At 53.0% G+C, this 21270-nt stretch overlaps 1 protein-coding gene and 1 long non-coding RNA gene across 2 annotated transcripts in view; both read left to right on the top strand.

Moving 5' to 3' along the window:
• Ccdc85c (coiled-coil domain containing 85C) overlaps window positions 1-21270 on the top strand; it is a 79303-nt gene that overhangs the window by 47797 nt on the left and 10236 nt on the right. Inside the window, exons 2-3 of the mRNA XM_050154689.1 lie at window positions 5385-5458; window positions 17453-17560. Of these exons, the coding sequence (XP_050010646.1) occupies window positions 5385-5458; window positions 17453-17560 (182 nt within the window). The remainder of the gene's footprint in view (window positions 1-5384; window positions 5459-17452; window positions 17561-21270) is intronic.
• Window positions 17567-21270, top strand: LOC126509065 (uncharacterized). Its single transcript, XR_007594042.1, has 3 exons — window positions 17567-20452; window positions 20491-21044; window positions 21201-21270. It is a non-coding gene; the product is annotated as an uncharacterized lncRNA (long non-coding RNA).

The following is a 21270-nucleotide window of genomic DNA, read 5'->3' as shown; positions in this document are numbered from 1 at the left end:
AGGCTATCATTGGTGTTTTTGATTTTCGCCATTCTGACAGGTGTAAGATGGTATCTTAAAGTTGTCTTGATTTGCATTTCCCTGATCGCTAAGGAAGTTGAGCATGACCTTAGGTGTCTTTTGGCCATTTGAACTTCTTCTGTTGCAGGGCTCACTTTCTTCAGGAAGGAGACTCTGGTTTCACTCTGGTACACTCTGCTTTGCCTCCTCTCAGGGATGCTGTGTTTTCCTGGTCCTGTGGGTATCTGACTCTGCACTCTTCAACACTCAATCTGTTCTGCCACCTTCCTGGCATGTCGCTGCAGAACAGAGGGGCCAAAAAGAACCCATCTAGCATTAAGGAAGGGAGGTGCCTTCCTGTGCCATCTTAATGGCTGTATCCTCGCCACAGATTTGCTAGGAATCTTTTGTGTCCAGAGACTTCTACCCTGCAGAGACTGTTCAGCATTTGGTTGCTCTCCCCTAGTGATAGGTATAGGGGAGCTCATGCCCTCTCTGGTAGCCTGAGTTGTTGTGAGACTTGGTAGTTCTTCTCAGTGGTCTTGTATAAGCAGAGCACCCTGGGGCTTGCCAGGGAGATGTACAAGGGCTCTGGCAGCGAAAGAGCAGGGCACTCAGGATCGTGTAGCTTCGCCAACTTCTCTGACCTGGCATGTGGGCATCAGCTACCCGGAATGCCAGCCCAGGACCATCTGTTGTTGAACAGGGCGGGCACTGCAGGAAGTGTGGTCAGGGTGGCCTTTGCTGCCATATGGAGCCCAGGATGAGGAAGGCTGCCCAGGGAAGAGGAGGCCGCAGCTGTGCCCTGGTGTCTGCAGGAAGATCTAGCCTGCTGCTCCCAGGGCCTATGGTTACCATTCTACTTCCCAGAGCCTCAGTTCCTTTATCTGTAGGTTGGGGGTGTATACCAATGAAAAGTGGAGACTGGTGTCTGGGAGATGCGTAGCTGGCACTCCATAAGTAGATGTGGTCTTTGTTGGTTCTTGCTTGAAAGGTCATATTTGATGGTGACCCTGGTGCTTGGAACTGCTGGAGCTGGGGTTCCAAGAGCCCTGCGAGGAGAGTCTGGGCCTGTCCTCACTTGCCCTGTCCTGCCTTCGTGACTCTGGCTATCCCTGCTTTGTTGCTGTACTCTGTGAAGGGAACGGCACCTCCCTATGCAGTGTAAGATCTAGGGGAACCTGTGAGAAGAGTGGACTTGCACACACTGGGAGGAGTGCATCCAGGAGAGGAAGTAGATAACACGGACAGAGGCTTGCTCTATGGTAATGGGGTAGGGATGTTCAGCCCCCAGACCTGGCCTGGTTACCCACTATGGCTGTGTGTTGGTTGGGCTTTGTCCCAGCACCAGATATGTCAGGCTGCTGCAGGCTCTCCATTTATACACTTGTTATATGCAGATATGTATGGAAGCTGTGTCTTCCCCTACACAGGCAAGTCCAGCTGGGAGGAAGGAAGAGGAAGGAAGGAAGGAAGGAAGGAAGGAAGGAAGGAAGGAAGGAAGGAAGAGTGAACTGCTTTGGAGCAGCCTTCATCCTGCCAGGCCAGAGAGGGACGGACGGAACCTGTGAATGACATAGGTCTTTTTGTTTGTTTGTTTTTGTTTTTGAATTTTTGAGATAGGGTTTGTCTGTGTAGCCCTGGCTGTCCTGGAACTCACTCTGTAGACCACGATGCCCTCGAGCTCACAGAGATTCTTCTGCTTCTGCCTCCCAAGTGCTGGGATTAAAGGCATGTACCACCACTGTCAGGCTTGACATAGGTCCTTCCTTAAAGTCACCCTTCCTACCTATACAACCGCCAGTCCCGGGCTGCCGCTGAACTGCTGACTCCTCCTAATAATAGTGGAAGGAGACAGTTAAGTCAACTGAACGGGTGGCTTAGTGGCACCGTGAACCCACTTCTGCAGTCCCCTATAGCTGCTGGACACAAGTCCCCATGGAGGGGACTAGGGGCCAGTGGCACCGTGTGCCCAGGTTACCTGCAAATGATCTGCCGTGAGGTTTGGTTGTCAGGGAAGCGGTGATAAAGTTGGGGGACCTTGCTCAGGAGGAAGGATTGGAAGAAAGGCAGCACTGGTGGGGAACCCAGGGAGGAGGCAGCCACTGAACCTCCACCTCCTTCCCACTTTCTCTTCCGCTGCAGGGGACCCTGCTGGCTTCCTGCCCCTCTCCTCAGGCCCTCACAGCTTCTGAGCATTCTCCCCACGTCACCTGACCCTCCTGAGGCTTTCTGCCACCACCCCCGCCCTGCTCCCCATCCACACTCTAAGTGGACAGCACTTGGTGCTCCCTCCCTGCCCCTCAGAGCCCTTGGTGCATGGGCTAGCTGACATGGCTGCCCTTTAACTGGCTTCTTCCATCTTTTGCGACTCCACTTCCTTCCCCAGGCTTCTGGGGTAGATAACTTAGATAGCCCTCTGGACTCCATTTCTTGACTTGAGCACTTTGGAGACTCAGCTGGGTAAGCAGACATGGGAAATGCCTTCTGAAACCCAAGGGCAGTGCCTGCGGTGGGTCCTCCTTCCTTAGGATGCTGGCTGCTGGGTCCTGTGAGAGTCACCACCGCTGCAGATGCCAGCGGGAGTCCATGGCCCCAGAGCCAGGAGGAGAAGGCAAGAAGGGAAAACCATAAGGGCCATGTGACCCAGCCTCTCCTGTGGCCTGAAGGTCATCAGCAGGACAAGCTCAGGGCTCTTCAGACAGAGCTAGAGCAGAGGTCTATCCACAGGCTCCCTAGGGATCAGAGGATGCCCGAGGAGGGAGAAGCAGGGGCTGGAGTCTGCACCCAGGAAGTGAGCTGTACAGGAGCTGGACCAGGACCCTCCCAGGAGTGGACAGATGGGTGCCAAGAGGATTAGGTGGGTCCCAGAGCACACCTCAGCCAGCTCATCACAAGCCTCTCCCGTGATCACTTCCTTCGTTTTGCCTACAAGCGGCTTAGCTGGGAAGTGGTGTTTCTCTCCCTTGTGGCCTAGCCCTCATTACTGCAGGCCTTGGGATTAATTTAATTACCTGCTCATCTCCTGGAGCCTGGGAGGTACCTGATGAGCTCATGGTGACTTTTAGGGCCAATGAGAAAGGGGAGCCTCTTCTCAGGGACCTAGTGTCCAGCTCTCTAGCCCCAGCCTGGAAGGACCCCTTTTCTCTCTTTCTTCCTTTCTGCCCTGACCCATGGTGGGAGTCTAGTTTGGGGAACAGGATGGGGACAGGGTCACACATGGAGAACTCAAAGTTGAGTGACTGGTGTGTGTGTGTGGGGGGGGGGGTGGGAAGGCACTATAATTTAACCCACTCTTCTAATTTAAAAGGAAGATCTCTTCTTGTTCTAGAATTACTTGGAAATTGACTAGAAATAGCATAAGTTAAAAAAAAAATCACATGTTCCTCATGTGAGCCACACCACTGACTGAAAGGGTAGATGCTAAATGCTGGAGGCTTCTTGCCCACCCACCAGAATCCACGGAGGGAGATGGATGGGTGACATGCTCACTTTCTGAACGATTCTGTGGCTGTAAAGGACGGGGTGCTAGTTACCACCACTACTTGGTACTGTTGGCTGGATCTTCGTCTGAATTCGGGACCATGCCTAGGAACCCCGTGTGTGTGTGTGTGTGTGTGTGTGTGTGAGAGAGAGAGAGAGAGAGAGAGAGAGAGAGAGAGAGAGTGAGTTTGAGTATATATGTGTGTGTTTGCAGCCCTGCCAGGGAATTTTATGTAGCAGGGAATCCAGGAGAGAGGTAGGTAGGAATTCTCGTGCCTCTACTTGAGTAAGCTGCTCCTCTCCAAAGCTCTGCCCAGGGTGGTCCCAAAGGCTTGTTTGTTTGAGTTACATCTCCTGTGTGTGAGGGACCTATCCCTCAAATTCTTGGAAACTCGGAGCTCTAGTTTTTGTGTGGAGCTGTGTAATGTGGTGGGCCCCAAGGCAGCATCACCCCAGTGGAGCCACCCTGCGCCCGGTACTGTTGCCATTCCTGAGGGTGGGCTGGCCAGGCCTTACCAGGGAGCTGCCCTCCTCCCCTCCTCTATAAAAGGCTCCACATTCCTAAGAGGTGACTACTGGGGATGAGGGGGAGTGTTTGTGTTCTCCAGCTCCAAGTGGGCTGGGCCTTGCTCCCTGAACCCCTGTTCCCATATTTCTTCCTAGCCTGGACTGTACCAGATGCTCTGCTGGGCCCTGTGGACCCAGGCTGAGTGGGTGGGGACTCCTGAGGGTTCTTCAGGCCCCGCTGGGGAAGAAAAGGTGTCCATAGCAGGCAGGCCAGTGTCCACCTGTGTGGGCCTAGGCACTCCTGGGGACTTAAGTTCCTCAGTGGCAGCAGTGGCCTCCACATCTGTTCCTTATTAGAGCCTGAGGGTGGAGGAGAGGGGCAAGATACCAGTGTGAGACATGAGGACATCAGGAGTGGGCTCCCCTGGGGTCATGCTAGCCTTGTGCTAGAGTGGACAGATGTCTCGTTGTTCCCATGGTTGACATGGTATGCCTGTCCTGTTCTTTTCTGTCCACAGCAGCTCCTAAGCCCTTTCTGTCCACCTAGGAATTATAGAAGCCCATGGAGCTTATACCCCAGCCCCAAGTCCCCTGAGGTGGATTCAGTAGCTGGTTTTGGTTAGAGAGCCTACCATCCTGTGCCTTCTGAAGTTAAGGGGTAGAGTATGAAGTACTTGGGGGATCCCCCATCTTTTGGGAGTAGGGATACAGGTGGTGACTCACTAAGCAGATGGACAGAGTCCCAGCTGGCCAGTTAGCCTTGTGGTCTCTACCAAGAGGTACAAAGTCTGTCTTGTGGGTGGCTATGTGGCTGTGAGGTGTCACATCCTGTCAGCCCCACAGGGTGCTTGGGACCGGCCCTGCAGCCCCCCATTTTCTGCTTGACTTAGGTTTCCTAATTCTGTTCCCTGACTCCACCAAGCCAGGTGCCCTCCACTGCAGCCTAGGCTGAATGATGATGGGTTTGCCGCTCTGCTCTGCTGGGGGAGCAGACCTGGGGCTGTGGGGTAGTCAGAGACGGGCACAGCAGAGTGAGGGCCGTGTGTAGTGAGATTTTTGCCTGTTTTTCTGGGGTGAAAAAGCAGGGGCAGTGTGGGTAGAAACACATCGTTTCTTGGGATGTGTTTGAAGTGGGCTCCATGACTGATGATTGAGCAGGTCCTCACAATGAGCAAGTCCTCCTTGTCTAACTTACACCAACTACTTTTGAGCCTGAAACTTCTTGGAAACAGAAGGAATCATGCCCGGGACATGTAGGCCGGGAACACGCCATCATCTTCCTGGAAAGCAGATTTGAGGGACTACCTGGAGGGAGTGCCAGGGTAGGCTGGGGTCTGCCCATGGGGTGGTCCACTGGTGGCTAACATGCCCTCTTCTTCCTCTCTGCCCTTCAGATCCCTCCTCCACCTACATCAGGCCACTGGAAACCAAGGTGAAGCTGTTGGAGGGTGACAAGCTCCCCCCACAGGTAAGTGGACTACAGGGGTACTGGCTACTATACCCTAATGGCCACTGCTTTGGAGGACGTCCCATCTCCAGCTTCTCTGGAGCTCCCATAGCTTCCTCCCCACCCCTGTGGTCTCTCCAGCTGTCTCTGGAAAGCCTGGTCACAGGCCTAATCTTCACTCTAATCCAGGCTCAAGGGTGGCCAGGTCTTGCCAGTCATGTTGACTGCTTGCTTCCCCAGTGTGGGCAGGCATCACATGGCTGGCACTGGGCCCAGCCAGAGAGGACGGTCACATAATTGGTAGAGAGAATGGTCCACTTTATCCCTCTGACAGACCCATGTGAAACCCCCATCCCCTGCTAGCCCACTCCTCGTTAGGGCTACCTTCCTGCCTCCCAGACCTAACCCTGCTCACGTAGACAGTTGGGCTTGTGGGTCTGTGCAGAAAGCAGCACTAGGATGGCAGGTGAGGGACTTGGTAATCATGGCAGGTGTTTGATGAAAGGGTGTCGCCCTTCTTGAGGATGGTGACAAACATTTCTGCTGTTGGTGGGGATGGCAGGTGATGAGAGGTTATGCTCTGATTAGGGTTCCTGGGCCCAGCCAGCTTGACCAGTCCCTCCAGCCCCCACCCTGGCTTAATCTTAGCCTCTCCCTCCTCTCTTATACCTGTTGGTCTCTGAGTGACCATGTAGCATGAATAATAAAAACGCAGAAACAGATATTGGGGTTCAAGCTGAAGATCAGAAAAGAAAAGCAGCCAATCACTAGAGAGACCTTTTACCTCTCCCAAATCTTCAGACCGAAGGGGCAAAATCCTGTCTCCATGAATCCTTAAACTCCACACACTACTGAGTTCCTGTCTCTTCCCCTTTATTTTCCTCTCTCTACCCAGCTATATCGCTCTTGTCTCCACCTCCCTAGTGCTGGGATTTGTGTAAGTTCTGTTTCTCTTTTAGACAGATTTAATCTTGTGTAGCCCAGGGTGGCCTTGAACTAACAGAGGTCCTTCTGCCTCTGTCTCAGGAGTCCTGGGATTAAATGTGTGCCATTACTCCCTGGTCTGTTTGATGACTAATATGGCTGCTTTGCCTTCTGATCTTCAGGGAAGCTTTATTTATTAAAACACAAATAATATACCACTATATTTCCCCTTTTTTGTCTAAAGTAAAACAAAGGCTATAGGCTGGAGAGATGGCTCAGTGGTTAAGAGCACTGGCTGCTCCTGCAGAGAGAGGTCCTAAGTTCAATTCCTATCAACCACATGGTGGCTCACAACCATCTGTAATGAGATCTGTGCCCTCTTCTGGCCTACAGCATACCTGCAGACAGAACACTGTATATATAATTAATAAAATAAATCTTTAAAAAGTATTTATTAAAAAAGAAGGCTCTAACTAATATAAGAAAAATTATATGCAATAAGTATAATAACTATATATAATATATATAGGCAGTAAGTACACCAACAATGTCTAGCTCATTTACATTTGACAAATTCAGAGAAAATACTCCATATCTCTCCTGTCTTGGTGAACCCAAAGTCTTGTACCTAGTTTACTTTCTATCATAACTTGCTTTCTGCATCTGGTAAACAAGGAAAACTATAACTATCTAGGCTATAACTCCCCCAGAGACCCAAGAAGGAAATAATATTAACTGAATAAGCAGAAAGTGTCAGTAAATGACTTCCAAAAAATGTGAGAAATAACAGAAACAGCTGGTTGCCTGAACAGTCACCCAGAGTTTCTCTGCAACGTTGGGGCATCCATCTTCAGCCTACAGGCCTAGTATATCTGACAGACTTTTCTGTGAAGCAGGATATTCTGAAGGACTTACTCTTCTTCTCTTGTCAGTGTTTGGCAGTCACTCTCTTTTGTGTCCTGCCTGTCCCATAAGGACAGCATACTGTCAGCAGTCGAGACGGGCATTTTCTTCTTGCCCAGTGACTTACATTTGCCACAGAGAAAGTAAACTCCATGTGGAGTTTCTTAATGCCCATTATCTTCTCTGAAGTAGATTGATGCTGCCAAGAGCAGACATGTGTCATTGTCATAAAAAAAGACCTATGTTTTTAAAACATCTTAAACTGCCATATTCTGTAGATCTCTGAAGTGTTTGAAGATGACCTGTCTATCTAAAATATATCTTTGTTTCACCTAATTGTAGTAGGTGATTAACTACCAACCTTCATTTCCTTATTATCCTAAATAGTTAGTAATAATAATTTTCAAGGACTAGAAATTTGCATTACATTGTTAAATGAGTTGTGCTGGGTGGTGGTGGCCTGCATTACATTGTTAAATGAGTTGTGCCGGGTGGTGGTGGCGCACGCCTTTAATCCCAGCACTTGGGAGGCAGAGGCAGGCTGTGAGTTCGAGACCAGCCTGGTCTACAAGAGCTAGTTCCAGGACAGGCTCCAAAGCTACAGAGAAACCCTGTCTTGGGGGGAAAAAAAAAAAAAGAATTGTATAGGTACAATACCTTGAATAAGAGTAGAAATGTATATACACCATGGGATTAACACAATCTCATGTATCGATATATAAAATTTGTATACAATATATAAAAGTCCAATCCAATGTAAAACATTTAAAACTAGTGGTTGCTTTTTAAAAGTAGATTCAATAATCTACCTTTTTATCTCATCAGTGACTATCCCTGGATGAAACAGCCTTAGAAATAGCTCAGATGCCTGGCCCTGCTGCCATGTGACCATGGGCTTGATGCTCATTGCCCTGTATAGGAAAACCGTGACCTCCTCTGTCCACTGGTGTCTGTTGGGAGACTGATATCCTAACAGTGAACTTAGTCCCACTGTGTAATCGCTATAGGCTGCCCTGCTGGGACTAGTCTCACCTGGTGGGGCAGATCTCCCTGGACCCCAGTGCTCCCAGGGAACTCGAACTGCAGGGACCTCTGAAGGGCAGCATCTGCTTTGGAGAAGGTCCACATCCAGCCTGGAGGGAAGGGAGTTGCTCTCCTGTGCTCTCTCCTGTGGGCAGGGCCACTGCTTTGCTGAGGGAAGACTGACATCATGTTCCAGGGCCCCAACTCAAGACCTGTGGTTTCTGGGCAGCGTCAGCCTCAGTCTGGCCTTTGTCCCCGTGGGGAGGCAGACGAGGAGCCCTTTTTCTTCTTTCTTTCTTTCTTTCTTTCTTTCTTTCTTTCTTTCTTTCTTTCTTTCTTTCTTTTCATGTGGAGGGTTTTTTTTTTTTTTAATTAGGGAAAAGGGAACATAAAAAGGGGGAAGAGGAGGGCGAAGGCTGGCCTCTCGGGACAGGAGCAGCAGAAAAAAGAGAGAGGCAGAGAGGAGGGGAGAGACAGAGAGACAGGCAGAGAAGCAGAGAGAGAGAGAGAGAGAGAGAGAGAGAGAGAAGCCCTTTTCAAGTTGAGGATGCTTCTCCCATTGTCATTTCCACAGGAAGTATGCTCCACCGTCTAACAGAGAACAGCTCATGCTCCTGGTTCTGCAGGGATTGGGGTTGTTCTTGAACTTTTGTCTCTGCTGTTAGGGTCACTTTGTCCCTGGGAACCTGTATCCCAGTTTCAAGTGTTGAACCAGGCCATGGAGTTGTACTATAGATGAATGTGAAAGCCATGGAATAGCTCCCTCCCTCCCTCCCTCCCTCCCTCCCTCCCTCGGGGCAGCCATAGACCCACAAGGAGGCCTTCCCCACCCACAGCTGTGTCTACTTCCCTTAGGTCCCCTGTGCAGGAGGCTGAGCCTTGAGGCCTGTGCAGCATCCAGCACTGCCCAGGTCCCATCTCTCCATAGAGATTTTCTCTGCGTTCTGACACTATCGTCTACACACCTTTTGGTGTGTCTGCACTTGCTCTGAGTATTCTTGGCCCTGGGCTGTCATCTGTCTTTGGAAAATGCTATCCCGTCATGTTCTTTCCTGTGGATTCCCATCCCTACCCTCATACGACTGCCAACTGCTTGAGGAACGGGCTGCAGAGCCTCAGTGGCCCCAACCTCGTCTCTAACATCTGGCATAGTTGAGCTGGGTGCCTGAGCCAGGGACGGCCCCAGCCGCTCTCCACCCAGTCTCCTAGGCCCTGAAGGGAGCTGATTCTCATCCAGGCACGGGAAGATTGTCTTAATAAGGGTGGTTGCTATGTCAGGTAGCAAGAATACCATCGGTATAGACCACCATGCTGTGGCTTGGGGCCGTGTTTGGGCATCTTGAGGAAGGAGGCAAGGAGACGGTGATGACAGGAGAGTATCCGCAGTCCTCACTCCTCAGCCTCTGGGCTCTGGTTTGTGAATTTCATGTTTCTGTCATGAAATCATATCCAGCGGAAACCCCCAGCTCCTCGCAAAGCAGAGCAATTGCCCACTGGTGAGAAGCAGGAGTGAGGAATATTCTCTACGATAATGTAAGGTGATGTGTCCTTGGGGTTGGAGTGGGAGGCCAGAGAGTCTCGTGACTCCTACCCCCACTTCTCCCACCCCTCCCCCACAGCCTCTATTTAACTCCGAAATAGCTTTAATTAAAAATGTGCCAGGGTGTTCACAGGCTAAATTACCGTAGTGCAGTTCATATTTTCTTTCTCGTGTCGGCTTCAAAATTTCATCAACACAGCTGCTTCCTCCGAGATGATTCATCCCAGGACGCCATGCACATTATTCTTGCTGTAGATCCTCTGTACCCAGCCGGGACCTGGGGTGGGGGCAGCGGTAATTGAAGCTGGGGCCTCCGGTTAGCCCCCTGCTGGGCTGATAAATGAAGCCTCCAGACCCGCCAAGAAGCCAGGCTCACAAAAGAGCAAGCGACCCTGGTGTTCTCTCACTGAGGCCAGAGGGCCCACTGTGGCTGCAGCTGCCGCTGGGGCTGTGGAGGGAGGCTGTGGTTCAGCCCTATGGCTGGGAAGCACCCTTGCCCTCCTCTATTCCAAAACCTCCACGCTCTCCCACACAGTGCCAGGTACCACGGGGCTGCTAAATGCAGCCCGTGATTTATACCAGACACAGGTAGAGAAATTGAAGCCTGGATGAGGGAGTGTTCCTGGCATGGAGGCCCAATGAAGTGTCTTGGACTGCTGAGTTCCACATACAAGGGCTGGAGTTGGGGGAACGCACAGGCTACCAAACTTTGTCTAAGACGCTGCCCGTTGAAGATCAGGGTGCTAGCAGGGCTGGTTCTCCTGAGCCCTCCCCTGGCTTGTTGCTGACACGTCTCCTTGTGTTCCTCATACTCTTCTGTCTTTGACTTAATTGTTCTTTCACAAGGACACCATTCGCTTTGGATGAGGGCTTACCCTAATGACCTTACTCTAACCTGTTCACCCCTATGAAGACCTCCACCTCAAAAGGGGTGTCATCCTAAGGTTAGGGCAGGGGATTAGGACTTTACCACGTGAGTGGAGGGGCAGTTGGACACATTGTGTGGCATTTGCCTCTGTGAACCATCAGGAAGTGGGTCTGAGCACTGGGTGGATCTGAGTTCAAGCCATTTTGTCCCATTGTTAACCTGTGGCTTCAGGCAAAACTCTTGTCTTTGTGCCTTAGTTTCCTCCCTGTGAGTCAGTAAAGATGGTGACACCAAACATTGCCTGGCGTGGCCCTGGAAGCACTCCTGGGTGGGCGGTCCTTATCTCTCCGCCTTTTCATTAACCCCAAGTGTCCCCAGCTGTCCCTACATGGAGTCTTACCTGTTGTCCTTTTCTGGGTTTGGAACCATCTACCACCATCTGAAGCCTCACGGTTTTTGTTTCTCACATTACTGAGGAGAGTGGGGCTGCCCTATCCTTGTGTCCTTATAAAGTCATTGCTTTTTTTTTTAATTTTTTTTTTTTTTATTTTTGAGACAGGGTTTCTATGTGTAACAACCCTAATTGTCCTGGACTCTCTCTAGACCAGACTGGCCTCAAACTCACAGAGATCCGTCTGCCTCTGCCTCCCAAGTGCCGGAGTAAACGTGTACGCCACCACCTCCTGGCTTCTTGCTGCCTTTCAGTTTGGCTGGCTAGCGTCTGCTGTGGTGCACTAACTTCTCATGAAACTCGGGGTACTCCTGGTGTGCCCCCTGTGATGTCTGGGCTGGCATTTTGCCTCCTGCCTGAGCAGTGCAGTGCCATGACTCTGGAGGACTTGAGATGCTATTTAGCAAGGACCCAAGTCTTTCTGGCTGCTCCTTGCCAGGGACCCTGCTGTCCAGCCGCAGCAGAAGCGCAGGGCATCCAGGTGGCCCCGTCCAAGCATTTTGCTCTGTGCTTCAGCAGTGAAGGCTTAGGGAGCATCTACCTGAAGTCATGCTGAACAGAACCTAAAGATGGCTAACTAGTGCCACCTATCTGCCGGAGGGCACTGGGCAGCTGGTGTAACCTCTCTGCCTCAGTTTCCTTATCTGTAAAACAAGGCCACGGATTTACCTGCCTGCCAGCTGTGTCACTCAGAGAGTTAAAAGGCAGTTGTGGAAAACACAGATGTGGGCCATGTTGGGAGCCACTCTACAGCCTTGTGAGCCCCTGTCTGGCTGCAGGGTATGTATAGCAAACAGTGGCCCAGGGAGGTGGTTCACACTTACCCATCTATGGTGGGCTTTTCACACTCTAAGTCTGCATCCCTCCAGATGTTCCCTCATCCCCTCAGCCCATCTCTTTCTCATCTCAGTGAACCAACAGAGGACCTGGAAGGGTGTGATAGTCTCTGGGCGTGGCGAGGGACCTGGCTGTCATGTGGGTGAGCCACTCTGTCACAGGCCCCGTGGTCTGGCTGGTCCCTCTGCCAGGTCTGACAGTGGGATGTGGAGTATGAAATTGGCTGGGGGGTAGGGGAGGTGGAGTCAGCCAGGTGCAGTGACTTTTCTACCTGATCTAGTGCTAGTGAAGCGAAGCCTCGGGCCCCCAGCCAAAGGCACTGCTCAAAGAAAGCTGATCCAGTTGGCATTTCTGGATGTCTCCCACTGGCCTCTCAGAACTGGCTGGGGCTTTGGGGGTGCCCTTAGGCCCTTCAGGAGGCTGCTTTCCCTCGGAAGTGTATTTGAGCTTTAGGCTGGGGCTGCGCTCAGTTGACCCTTGTCTCAAACATCGAGTGGCTTTTTAGCATCCTCTATTCTGGCCCTGTGTGTGGAAAAACTACCTGGCACCGCTAAGAGCTCACGGCTTTAGTCAGTCCCTGTCCCAGGAAAGGGACTGGGCAGATGGCATAGACTGGCAGGGTGATGCTGTTTTCTTTCCTTCCAGCTGCCCCGCCCCTACAGCCGCCAGAGAAGCCAGCTCCAGGTAGACCTGCTGGGGGAGGGGTTTGCAGTGGCTCTGAGGGGCAGGAGGGCTGCTAAGTGCTGTGTGGTGTGTCTGCTGTGTCTCCTCTCCACATTCATCCTTTTCCTGGGCGCCGACCACCTCCAGAATGCCCTAGTCCTCCCTTGAGATTCTTTTTACACCTGCTCCTTCTGAGCTGGCATCAGCTCTGCTTTGCCGTGTAACAGTGAGTCCTGCAGTGGTATCCCTTGGCCAGCCTGAGGCAGGAGCCTGTGTGCTGGTGGGAATATCATATCCTTCTCCTGACCTCACCCCCCACTCTTTCTGACACTGCCCCATCACATCCCAGTTCTGCGCAGGATGCTTGAAGGGCAGGGCTGGAGGAGGCTACGCCAGTGAATGGTGGAGCAAAGGTCTGGCCAACACAGTGGTGGCTCCCCCAGAGGTAAAGGTCATGGGTCAAATCTCAGCCTATCGACACTGGGCTGGGACTGTACATAATGTTTGGTCCTTTGAGCCTATGTGAGCAGCTTTGTGGGAGACTCCCTGGAAGACATCTTTCCCAAGCTTTTAGGCCTTCAGTGACTTTGCCCCTGTCTTCTTCCCTCAGTTCTGAGCTGCCTGCCCCACAGTTCCTGTCCGGGAGGCCTTGCACTACTCTGGTCCAAGTTCTGGTTCTGTGGAGACATGGGCCTGGTGGCTCTTTGTTAATAGAGACGGTCCTGCTCACTGTTGTAGGTTTGGAAGCCGCCCTGGCTTGTACTCACAACAGTTGTGGCAACCAAAGATATCTTAGACTTCTCCAGATGTCCCCAGGGGCAGTCATACCAGTTGAGAGCCACTGATCAGTAGCAACATGACTGCATGCCAGGCCCTGGGCCTGGGCTGCCTGGCCATGTCAGCCAGGCCATTACAAAGTGTCCAGGTTCTACATCAACTGACATCTGCAATGGAGTGCCATTTGTACCCCCCCCCCCATCCTCCTGCTCTCCTCTATGGGGTCTGAGTGACGCCCTGAAGTGCCCGTAGGCTCTGGCAGAGGCTAGTTGTCTTTGGAGACTGCTTATTTCCTTCCTCCGCCCATGAGTCCCACACTGGGAATTCCACCCAACACGAGTGACAGCCTGGATTCTGGTCGGCTTTGCTGTGGATTAGGCCCACTGAGCGCAGGTCAGTCTGTGGCCCTGGCTGCCCTGGTAGGATAACAGCTTCCTAGAGGCCCGTGTTCTGCCTGCCCTGCAGTCCTCCCTTTGCCGCCCCTAGTCCTCCCTCTGCCTGCCCTGCAGTCCTCCTGTTGCCTTTAATCCTCCGTCTGCTGCTCACGGTCCTCCCTCTGCCGCCTGCAGTTAGTCCTCCCTCTGTTTCCAGCCTGGCCAGTGAGATGGTGAGTTGTTTGTTTCCCTGGGTGGAGTGACTCCCAGTGTATTATTCAGATTCAGATCACTAATTACTCTTTGGTGACCAATCCCACAACCTTCCTCTTTATGCCAAAGACAATAGAGGAAGGTCATCAGACCTGGGAGGCAGGCCCACGGTGGGACTAGGAGAGGTACAAAGTAGTGCCTGAGCTCCCTGTGGAGCCCCACCCATAGCCTGGAGGACCTGGGTAGGTCTTCTCTCCAGTCCGGCAGGGAGAGTGATAGTTTCTGGAGCTGTGGCCTCCCACCTCCAAGATAGAAACAGGGTCTTTCTCATCTGCAGTGAAAAGTGGCCCCATCAAAGGATCCACCCTGGGCTCTGGCCATGTTTCACTTTGTGCTCAAGTTCTCCAGGGCGTGTTTAGTGTCCTGGAGGCTGCTAGGGAATGAGGTGTCTGCAAGAACCCCATGCCCTTTGAAAAGCCCAACTTCGCACAGCAGGCTTACACAGCAGGCGTGGGCTCTGGGTCCTTGGTGGATCCTGTAGCTCTTTTCCTGGTTGTTCTTGGATCAGCAAGAGACTCTGGGCCTTCAGGTCCGAGTGACCCCTGCAGGCAGGCCACTGGGTTAGCACACAGGATTCCACTCCAGGCCTGGCTGCATCTATGTGGCATGGTGTCATGCCTCCTGCTTGGTTTGTCCTCTCCAAGTGCCTTGTGAACACACGAGGTGCTGCCTAGAGCTGGCACATCTTAGGGGATGAAAGTTGGGAGTAGGGAGACGTGAGCCATGCTCCCTCCAGCACAGCCGGGAAGGGGGTCCCTGTACAGCCTCTGGGGCTCACTTCCCGAAGGCTCCACATGCAGAGATTCCTGGGAATAGGAAGGCACTGGAGCCTGGGAGTATCAAGGCGCAGCTGGGTGCAGTGGGGTAGCCAGAGGTTACATGGCAAGGCTTTCCCAGGCCCTAGGGGTGGCATTAGGTGATGCTGTTGGGTAGAAGCCAGAACTGCTCTCCACTCTGAGGTCTCAGTGCAAAGGAACCCTGCAGCCTCCTGGGTCTCCTTGCTCCTAGTTCAGAATTCTCATGCTGCCCCTCAGAAGTCTTAGGAGTAGGGCGAAAGGGGGCATGCTGGCCTTGGATGCTCAGAAAAGAGGGAGGGGCATAGAGTTAGCCACTGCAACTGCAGGGGACTTGTGAGTCTTCCTGTAGTCCTGGGAAGGCTCAGGGAGATTCAGCCTCCCCTCTACCAGCTAGGATGTCAGGGCAGGCTACTTCCTAGAAGGCCTTTAGCTCAACCATGGCAAATTCCGTGCGCCTCAAGGCGTCTGCAGTCCCTGCCTCCCCTCTGAGATGAAAACAGGAATTTGGTTCTGCCCAGGGATCTAGGCGGCAACTAGCAGTGTTTTTAATTTGGAGTTAAGTGCGGCCGTGGTTACTCATTTGATGCGTCATTAGTCACATTGCCCCTTAATGAGAGATTGTGTGTGCGTTTTCCTGCCTGGCTCTGTGGCTTGCTAATAAAGATTTGCGCACATGCAAATATTTATAGATGCGCACCCAAAGTAGGGGTGAGGAGTTGTGTGCTGCTAATTGGAAACCCCCACCTTACCCAAGGAAATTATCCAGGAAGCTGTGGGGAATTGGGGGGTCGGAGGGGAGGAAACCTTGAAACCTTAGTACTTTACAGTGTTTGACTGCCAGTTATAGTGCTTAACTGCCTAGGAACCTCTGATTGAGGGCCAGAGAAGCTGTGGGCAGGAAGGCCCAGCCCAGGCTTAATCCTGTGTGTGGGTCAGGACAGGACAGGACAGGACAGGACAGGTCCTGCCATCCTGATCCTGGGCTGGCGGGAAAGAGCCCAGGCTACAATCAGTTGCCGTTCCTGGGTCTGTGGCCAAGTGGGATGTCACTGTGTGTTCTCTACTGGGCTGGCAACCTGCCTTTGTCTTCATTTTGTCCAGCAAATAAAGGTGGCAAGGTGGCAGTGCCGTTTTCATGTCTCCACAGAACAGCCTCAGCAGGCAGGTCCCATGAGGACCCATGGGTGTTTTTTATGTGTGGGCATTCAGAGCTCATAAGAACTTCGAAGGTGTTTTCTGATGGAGAGTATTTTGTGGTCATAGAGAGCTGGCTGTGCTTTAGTTTATGGTTTTGAATGGAGCTGGGGTAACCCCATAGGGAGGCATGGTGGCTGTGGAAGGGGGTCACTCATGGTGGGGTTAAGGAGTACCGGGTACTTTGGGTCCAGTCTCTTTTCTTGAGACCTAGTCTTAGGGCACTGCTCTAGATCTGGCCCTTGTGGTCTCTAATGCCTTGGGGTGGCCTCCGCAAGTGTATGGCCCGGGTACCACAGTTCTGCTTTTACAAGGTCTTTTAGGAGATCTCTTAGCAGATGCTGCTGCTGGGGCCACGCCTATTGTAAGAGCCATGTGATGTTACCTCAGGAGGCTTCTGGGTACCCTCATGAATTTGGGTCATACCCAAGGCTGAGGAAACAGCCCCAACCCTCTGCCCCTGCTCCCCGGCCCAACAGATCCCTGTACACCCCCTGTTGCCCGGTTGACAGACTTCTTTTGACTAGACGCTGGGCTCTCCAGGTTGGGGGTGATATAGTGGGGGAGTGGTTATCCCAGCGTTTTATCTGGTGGTCTGGACACTTCTGTCTTTTGTTTGAGCTTTCCTTGTCTCCACCTGCAGGTGGCAAAGGCTAGCAGCTCTGGCAGTCGGGTGGGCGGTGGGGGGTCTGAGAAATGGGGGTTAGGCCCTTTGACTGGCAGGAGGCCAGCAGTGGAATGTGGGGATCCCTCCCAGGCTGGATGAGCAGGCTGCTGGGTGGGAGGAGGGACCCCATTTATAGGGCTGCTGTCCCTTCCTGTCAGCCAGCCTGGCTTCCTCCCTTTCTGGTTTGTTTGGGGAACTCAGCAGCCTGCTGATTTATGGACATTCCTCTGCAGCTTTTATCTGCTCCCTCCTCTCCTTTGAAGTCTTGGTGGTTTAGGAAGGAAGGAAGGCTGTCTTCTGTGGGGCTGGACCTAGAAGGTAGACAGTTTGGACCAAACCTTGTCAGCTATGAGGTTTCCCTGGACCTTAGGGACTCTGGCTCTAGGAGAGCTACCTTAGGGCAGCACACGTGCGTGCCCATCCTCCCTCCTTCTTCCCATTGCCCTTTCAGGCACTGGCGTGCACTGGTTCCTGCGTATTCAGAGGACCAACACCCAGGCTACTTTGGGATGAGTGGGGAGAGGGATTGTCTAACTGATGGCAGAGGCAGCCTGTGAGCTGTGTTCAGGTATCCAGGAGGGGGTGCTTGAGCAGACAGGTCACTCTGTACAGAGGACAACATGCTTACTAAGAGCGGGGCCTGGGTCAGGACAAGGTCTTGGCATGGAGGGTCTTGACCCCTCCACCGTCCCTGGATCTGACTCTGCCTCCCCTTCCTTTGCAGCAGGCAGGCTCTGGAGAGTTCCGGACTCTGCGGAAAGGCTTCTCTCCATACCACTCAGAATCTCAGCTTTCATCCCTGCCGCCCTCCTACCAGGAAGTCCTGCAGAACGTAAGTGTCCCTGATCCAGAACTGTTAAAATTGCTCTGAGTGGCCCTTGTGTGGCTAAGCCCCAGTCATGTAGGACAGCCATGGGTAAAAGCCTGGGCTTGGACTGCCAGCCCCCGAGTGACCTTTCTTACTCTCCACTCTCCTGGGACAGGGACTCTGGGCTCCTGCATCCTTAGAACCTTATGGGGACCAAGGAAGGAGGTGAGAAGTGAAGCCTGGGGCAGGTGATATCACTAGATTTTAAGGGCAGTGTCTGATGGCCATGGCAGGTGCTGTCTGGCTCAAGACTGTGTGAGTCTGTAGCAGAGAGAGGAAGCCTGCTGGCCTGAGATTTAGGATTGGGGTCCATACCTCGGCTTTGGAGCTGAGGGATGAAGCTCTTAAGTTGATGGGCTCTGCGCTGAGACCACCACAGGCCTACAGGCTTATCTGCTGCGTGCTGACCTGGGCTCTGACCTGCCTCGGATGCCAGCTCTCAGGAAGTGACCAACCATTTCTGGGTCACACTGTGGGCAGGCATGTCTGTCACCCCTGTGTGACTACAGAAAAGGTTATGGGATGCCTTGTAGTTGCTATTCTCACCTGCTCCATGGGACAGTGAGGGCCCCCACCTTGCTGAGTCCCTGTGGCTGGTCACACACTTCACGCCTGCGAGCTAGGCTCTTCCAGTATGGGCATCTAGAGGGACTCCCGGGCAGTGTGAGGATCCCGTCCCTGCCCTGTCTTCCCCCATGATGACCAGCAAGGTTGGCCTTGGCCTCTCTGTGGCCTTGGTGGGTCACAGCGCTGGCACAAGAGGGCTCATGCTACCGCCGGCAACCATCCACTGTAGTTTCTCTGTTAAAGCCTGGCTGCCTTCTCCACCTGTTGACACTGTGCGGGCTGCCAAGCCTACTGACTGTAGATAATCCAAATATTTATCCAGGAGCCCCATGGCCAAACGATGCTCTAATTGCTTCATGATGAGGGACCCAGTGCACTCAGTGATGCTGAACAGTCTTCAAATGGCCTGCACCTGTGAAGTGCAGCGCTGGCTCTGGGGACGGGCCAGCCTCCCAGGTGCCAGCCCACTTCTCACAGCCTCTGAAGGACACACACGCCCCAGGCTTCAGCAGTGCTGACAGAAGTCTAGTGGAGTGAGGGAAGGTTCTGGAAGGCTTCATGGTCGAGGCCGTGGATGGAGGGGACGTTCTGTGTCTCACCCCACAAGAGGGGCTGTCATACAGCCCTGGGAAGGAGGAAGTGGGCCTTCCGGGGTGCTAGTGGATTACAGGACCTCACGGTCAAAGGCATACTGGTGTCCAAATGGGCCTGGAGGTCAGGGGTCAGTGTGGTATTGTGGATCGGCGGATATCTCTGTTCCATGGGCGCTATGAACTTAAGACCTTCAGATCATCTCTGTTTAGGAGAGTGACCCAAGGGGCAGAGGGCAGAGGGCAGGGGGAGCTGAGGTGACAGGCAGGCCTTTGGGGTGGAATGCCCTGTGGATGCCAGCCATAGCAGTTCCTGGAGCTACTAAAGGCAAGGGGTAAAGGCTCAGAGGTCAAGGCTGTGGGCCTGACTGGCACTGCTGGGTCGCTGCCTCATCCGTCCTGGGGTCAGTCTCCTTAAGGTGCTTAGGGCTCAACAGGTCAACAAGGTCAAACACTGAAAGCCCCCAGGTAAAAAGACTGCCAGCCTAGGGAGGAGGTGGTTTGTAATCCTAGCTTCCTGACAGGAGCAGTCAGGCTTCGACAGGCATCTTGGGAAAAGCTGGTCTCTACACTTTCGGTACCAACTCCTGAGTGGCAGAGACCCATGTGCCAGGTTCACGTACACCAGCTGACTCTGGCAAGCTCACATCACTGTCCTCGTCTGGGAAAGGGGTTTGTTTTATCACTTGGGATTGATCTACCCAGTGCAGGTGCTTGGTGATAGGGAGGCCTTGGAGGGCCCGCATGATGCTAACCCCAATGCACCAGCCACTCTAAATCAGTCTTTAAATGTCGAGCAATGGCCATTACCCTTTTCAGAGCCCCATGTCCTGCCCTCCCTGATACCCACTGCTTGGGTGAGTTGAGCCAGGATGGCTGGACTGCGCAGCAATCTGTCCACCTGCTGCCTGCATTTCTTTTGCGGCTGCTTCCTGGAGGAGCCCACAGCAGTCAGTTAGGAACAGGTACAGATGAGGATGGAGGCTGGTGGCATCAGTGTGAAGTAGGATTTAGGGTCATCCCTGGACAGGGTGGCAGTATCCACCTAGGACGAGGTGCTGGGGCCAGACCTCTTTTTATCCATTTGTCTGGCACCCTCTGCTGGCCAGTGGGGGAAGTGTGAACTCTGCTCTAGTCCAGCCTAGCTTGGGCTGCAGTCCTGTGGGTAATACATCCCCAACCCACTTACTCCCTTTCCCTATTTACCAGTCAGGCAGCCTGGACTAGAGTTGGAGACACACCCACTGGGGCATTTTACAGGGCTTTGTATGCTTCCTGGCACATAGGACCGTTTCTCTTATCCAAGGGAGGAAACTGAGGCTCAGAGCAGGCTAAGGGATGAATCAAGTGTCAGTTAAAAGGACCATGTCCAATGCTGACTTTCCTAGATCCCGAGCTCTATTCGGGCAGAGCCCCCATGCCTGTTCTGGAACCTGTTGGTGAAACAGGAGCAGATCAGCCTGTGAGGCCGTGGGGATCATCCATGCCAGGTAGCCCGAGGGAAATGGACTCGGTAGACAGGCTGTCAGTGGAAGATTCTGGGCATAAGGACGACCTCAAGGCCCCTACTGGGCTTGTATGATGACCAATGGCTGAGCAGGATTGAGCCCTCTTTTCGCAGCTTCTCTGATTGTTGGGAGGAGTCTTTAGGGTCCATGTCTTGCAGAGTGAGTAGCTCTGTTTTCAGGCTGATCCCCAGGTGCCAGGGTACAACTGTTCAGTTCTCTGGATCCTCAGGAACCAGGGTACAGCCGTCTAGTGCTGTGGATCCCCAGGAACCAGGGTACAGCCGTCTAGTGCTGTGGATCCCTAGGTGTCAGGGTACAGCCGTCTAGAGCTCTGATTGTAGAACACTCCCTCCCCACTTGCTCCTGGAGCACCTCTTGGAGTTTTCTTATTGCCCAGGGCAGAAGCCCTCACCTTGCTCAGGACCAGCAGGAAGACCAGCAGGAAGAAGGGAAGCTGGAGGGAGGCTGGGCCAAGTACTCTAGCAGTCAGTTTTCTGAGGCCCCTCCTGGCCCAGACTGATCTTTCTTCTACTCTTACCTTTGAACATGTGGCCAGTGGCCAATTCACCACCCAGGGGGCAAGAACTGGGCCAAGGGCAAGGACTGGGAGCAGGAGTTGGGGGGAATGGGTGGGCTTTGAACTTGGACAGGTAGGTTTGAGCCCGGCCCTTCTTCAACTGGCTGAATAAATGTGAATCTTTGTCTGGCTCTCTTGAGATGGCGATGCCTCATCTGAAGAACAGCATGTGTGGTCTCCTCCCATTGCCCGCCTCCACATACAGGGTCTTCTCTCCCCACATACAGGGTCTTCTCTCCCCACATACAGGGTCTTCTCTCCCCACATACAGGGTCTTCTCTCCCCACATACAGGGTCTTCTCTCCCCACATACAAGGTCTCCCACACACACACATACAGGGTCTTCCCCCTCCACATACAAGGTCTTCTCCCTCCACATACAGGGTCTCCCCCCCACATACAGGGTCTTCTCTCCCCACATACAAGGTCTCC

The sequence above is a fragment of the Alexandromys fortis genome, unplaced genomic scaffold (assembly GCF_014885135.2).
Source record: "Alexandromys fortis isolate MF-2015 unplaced genomic scaffold, M_Fortis_MF-2015_v1.1 scaffold_91, whole genome shotgun sequence".
NCBI classification, from domain to species: Eukaryota; Metazoa; Chordata; class Mammalia; order Rodentia; family Cricetidae; genus Alexandromys; species Alexandromys fortis.
This window is presented reverse-complemented; position numbering and strand designations above follow the sequence as displayed.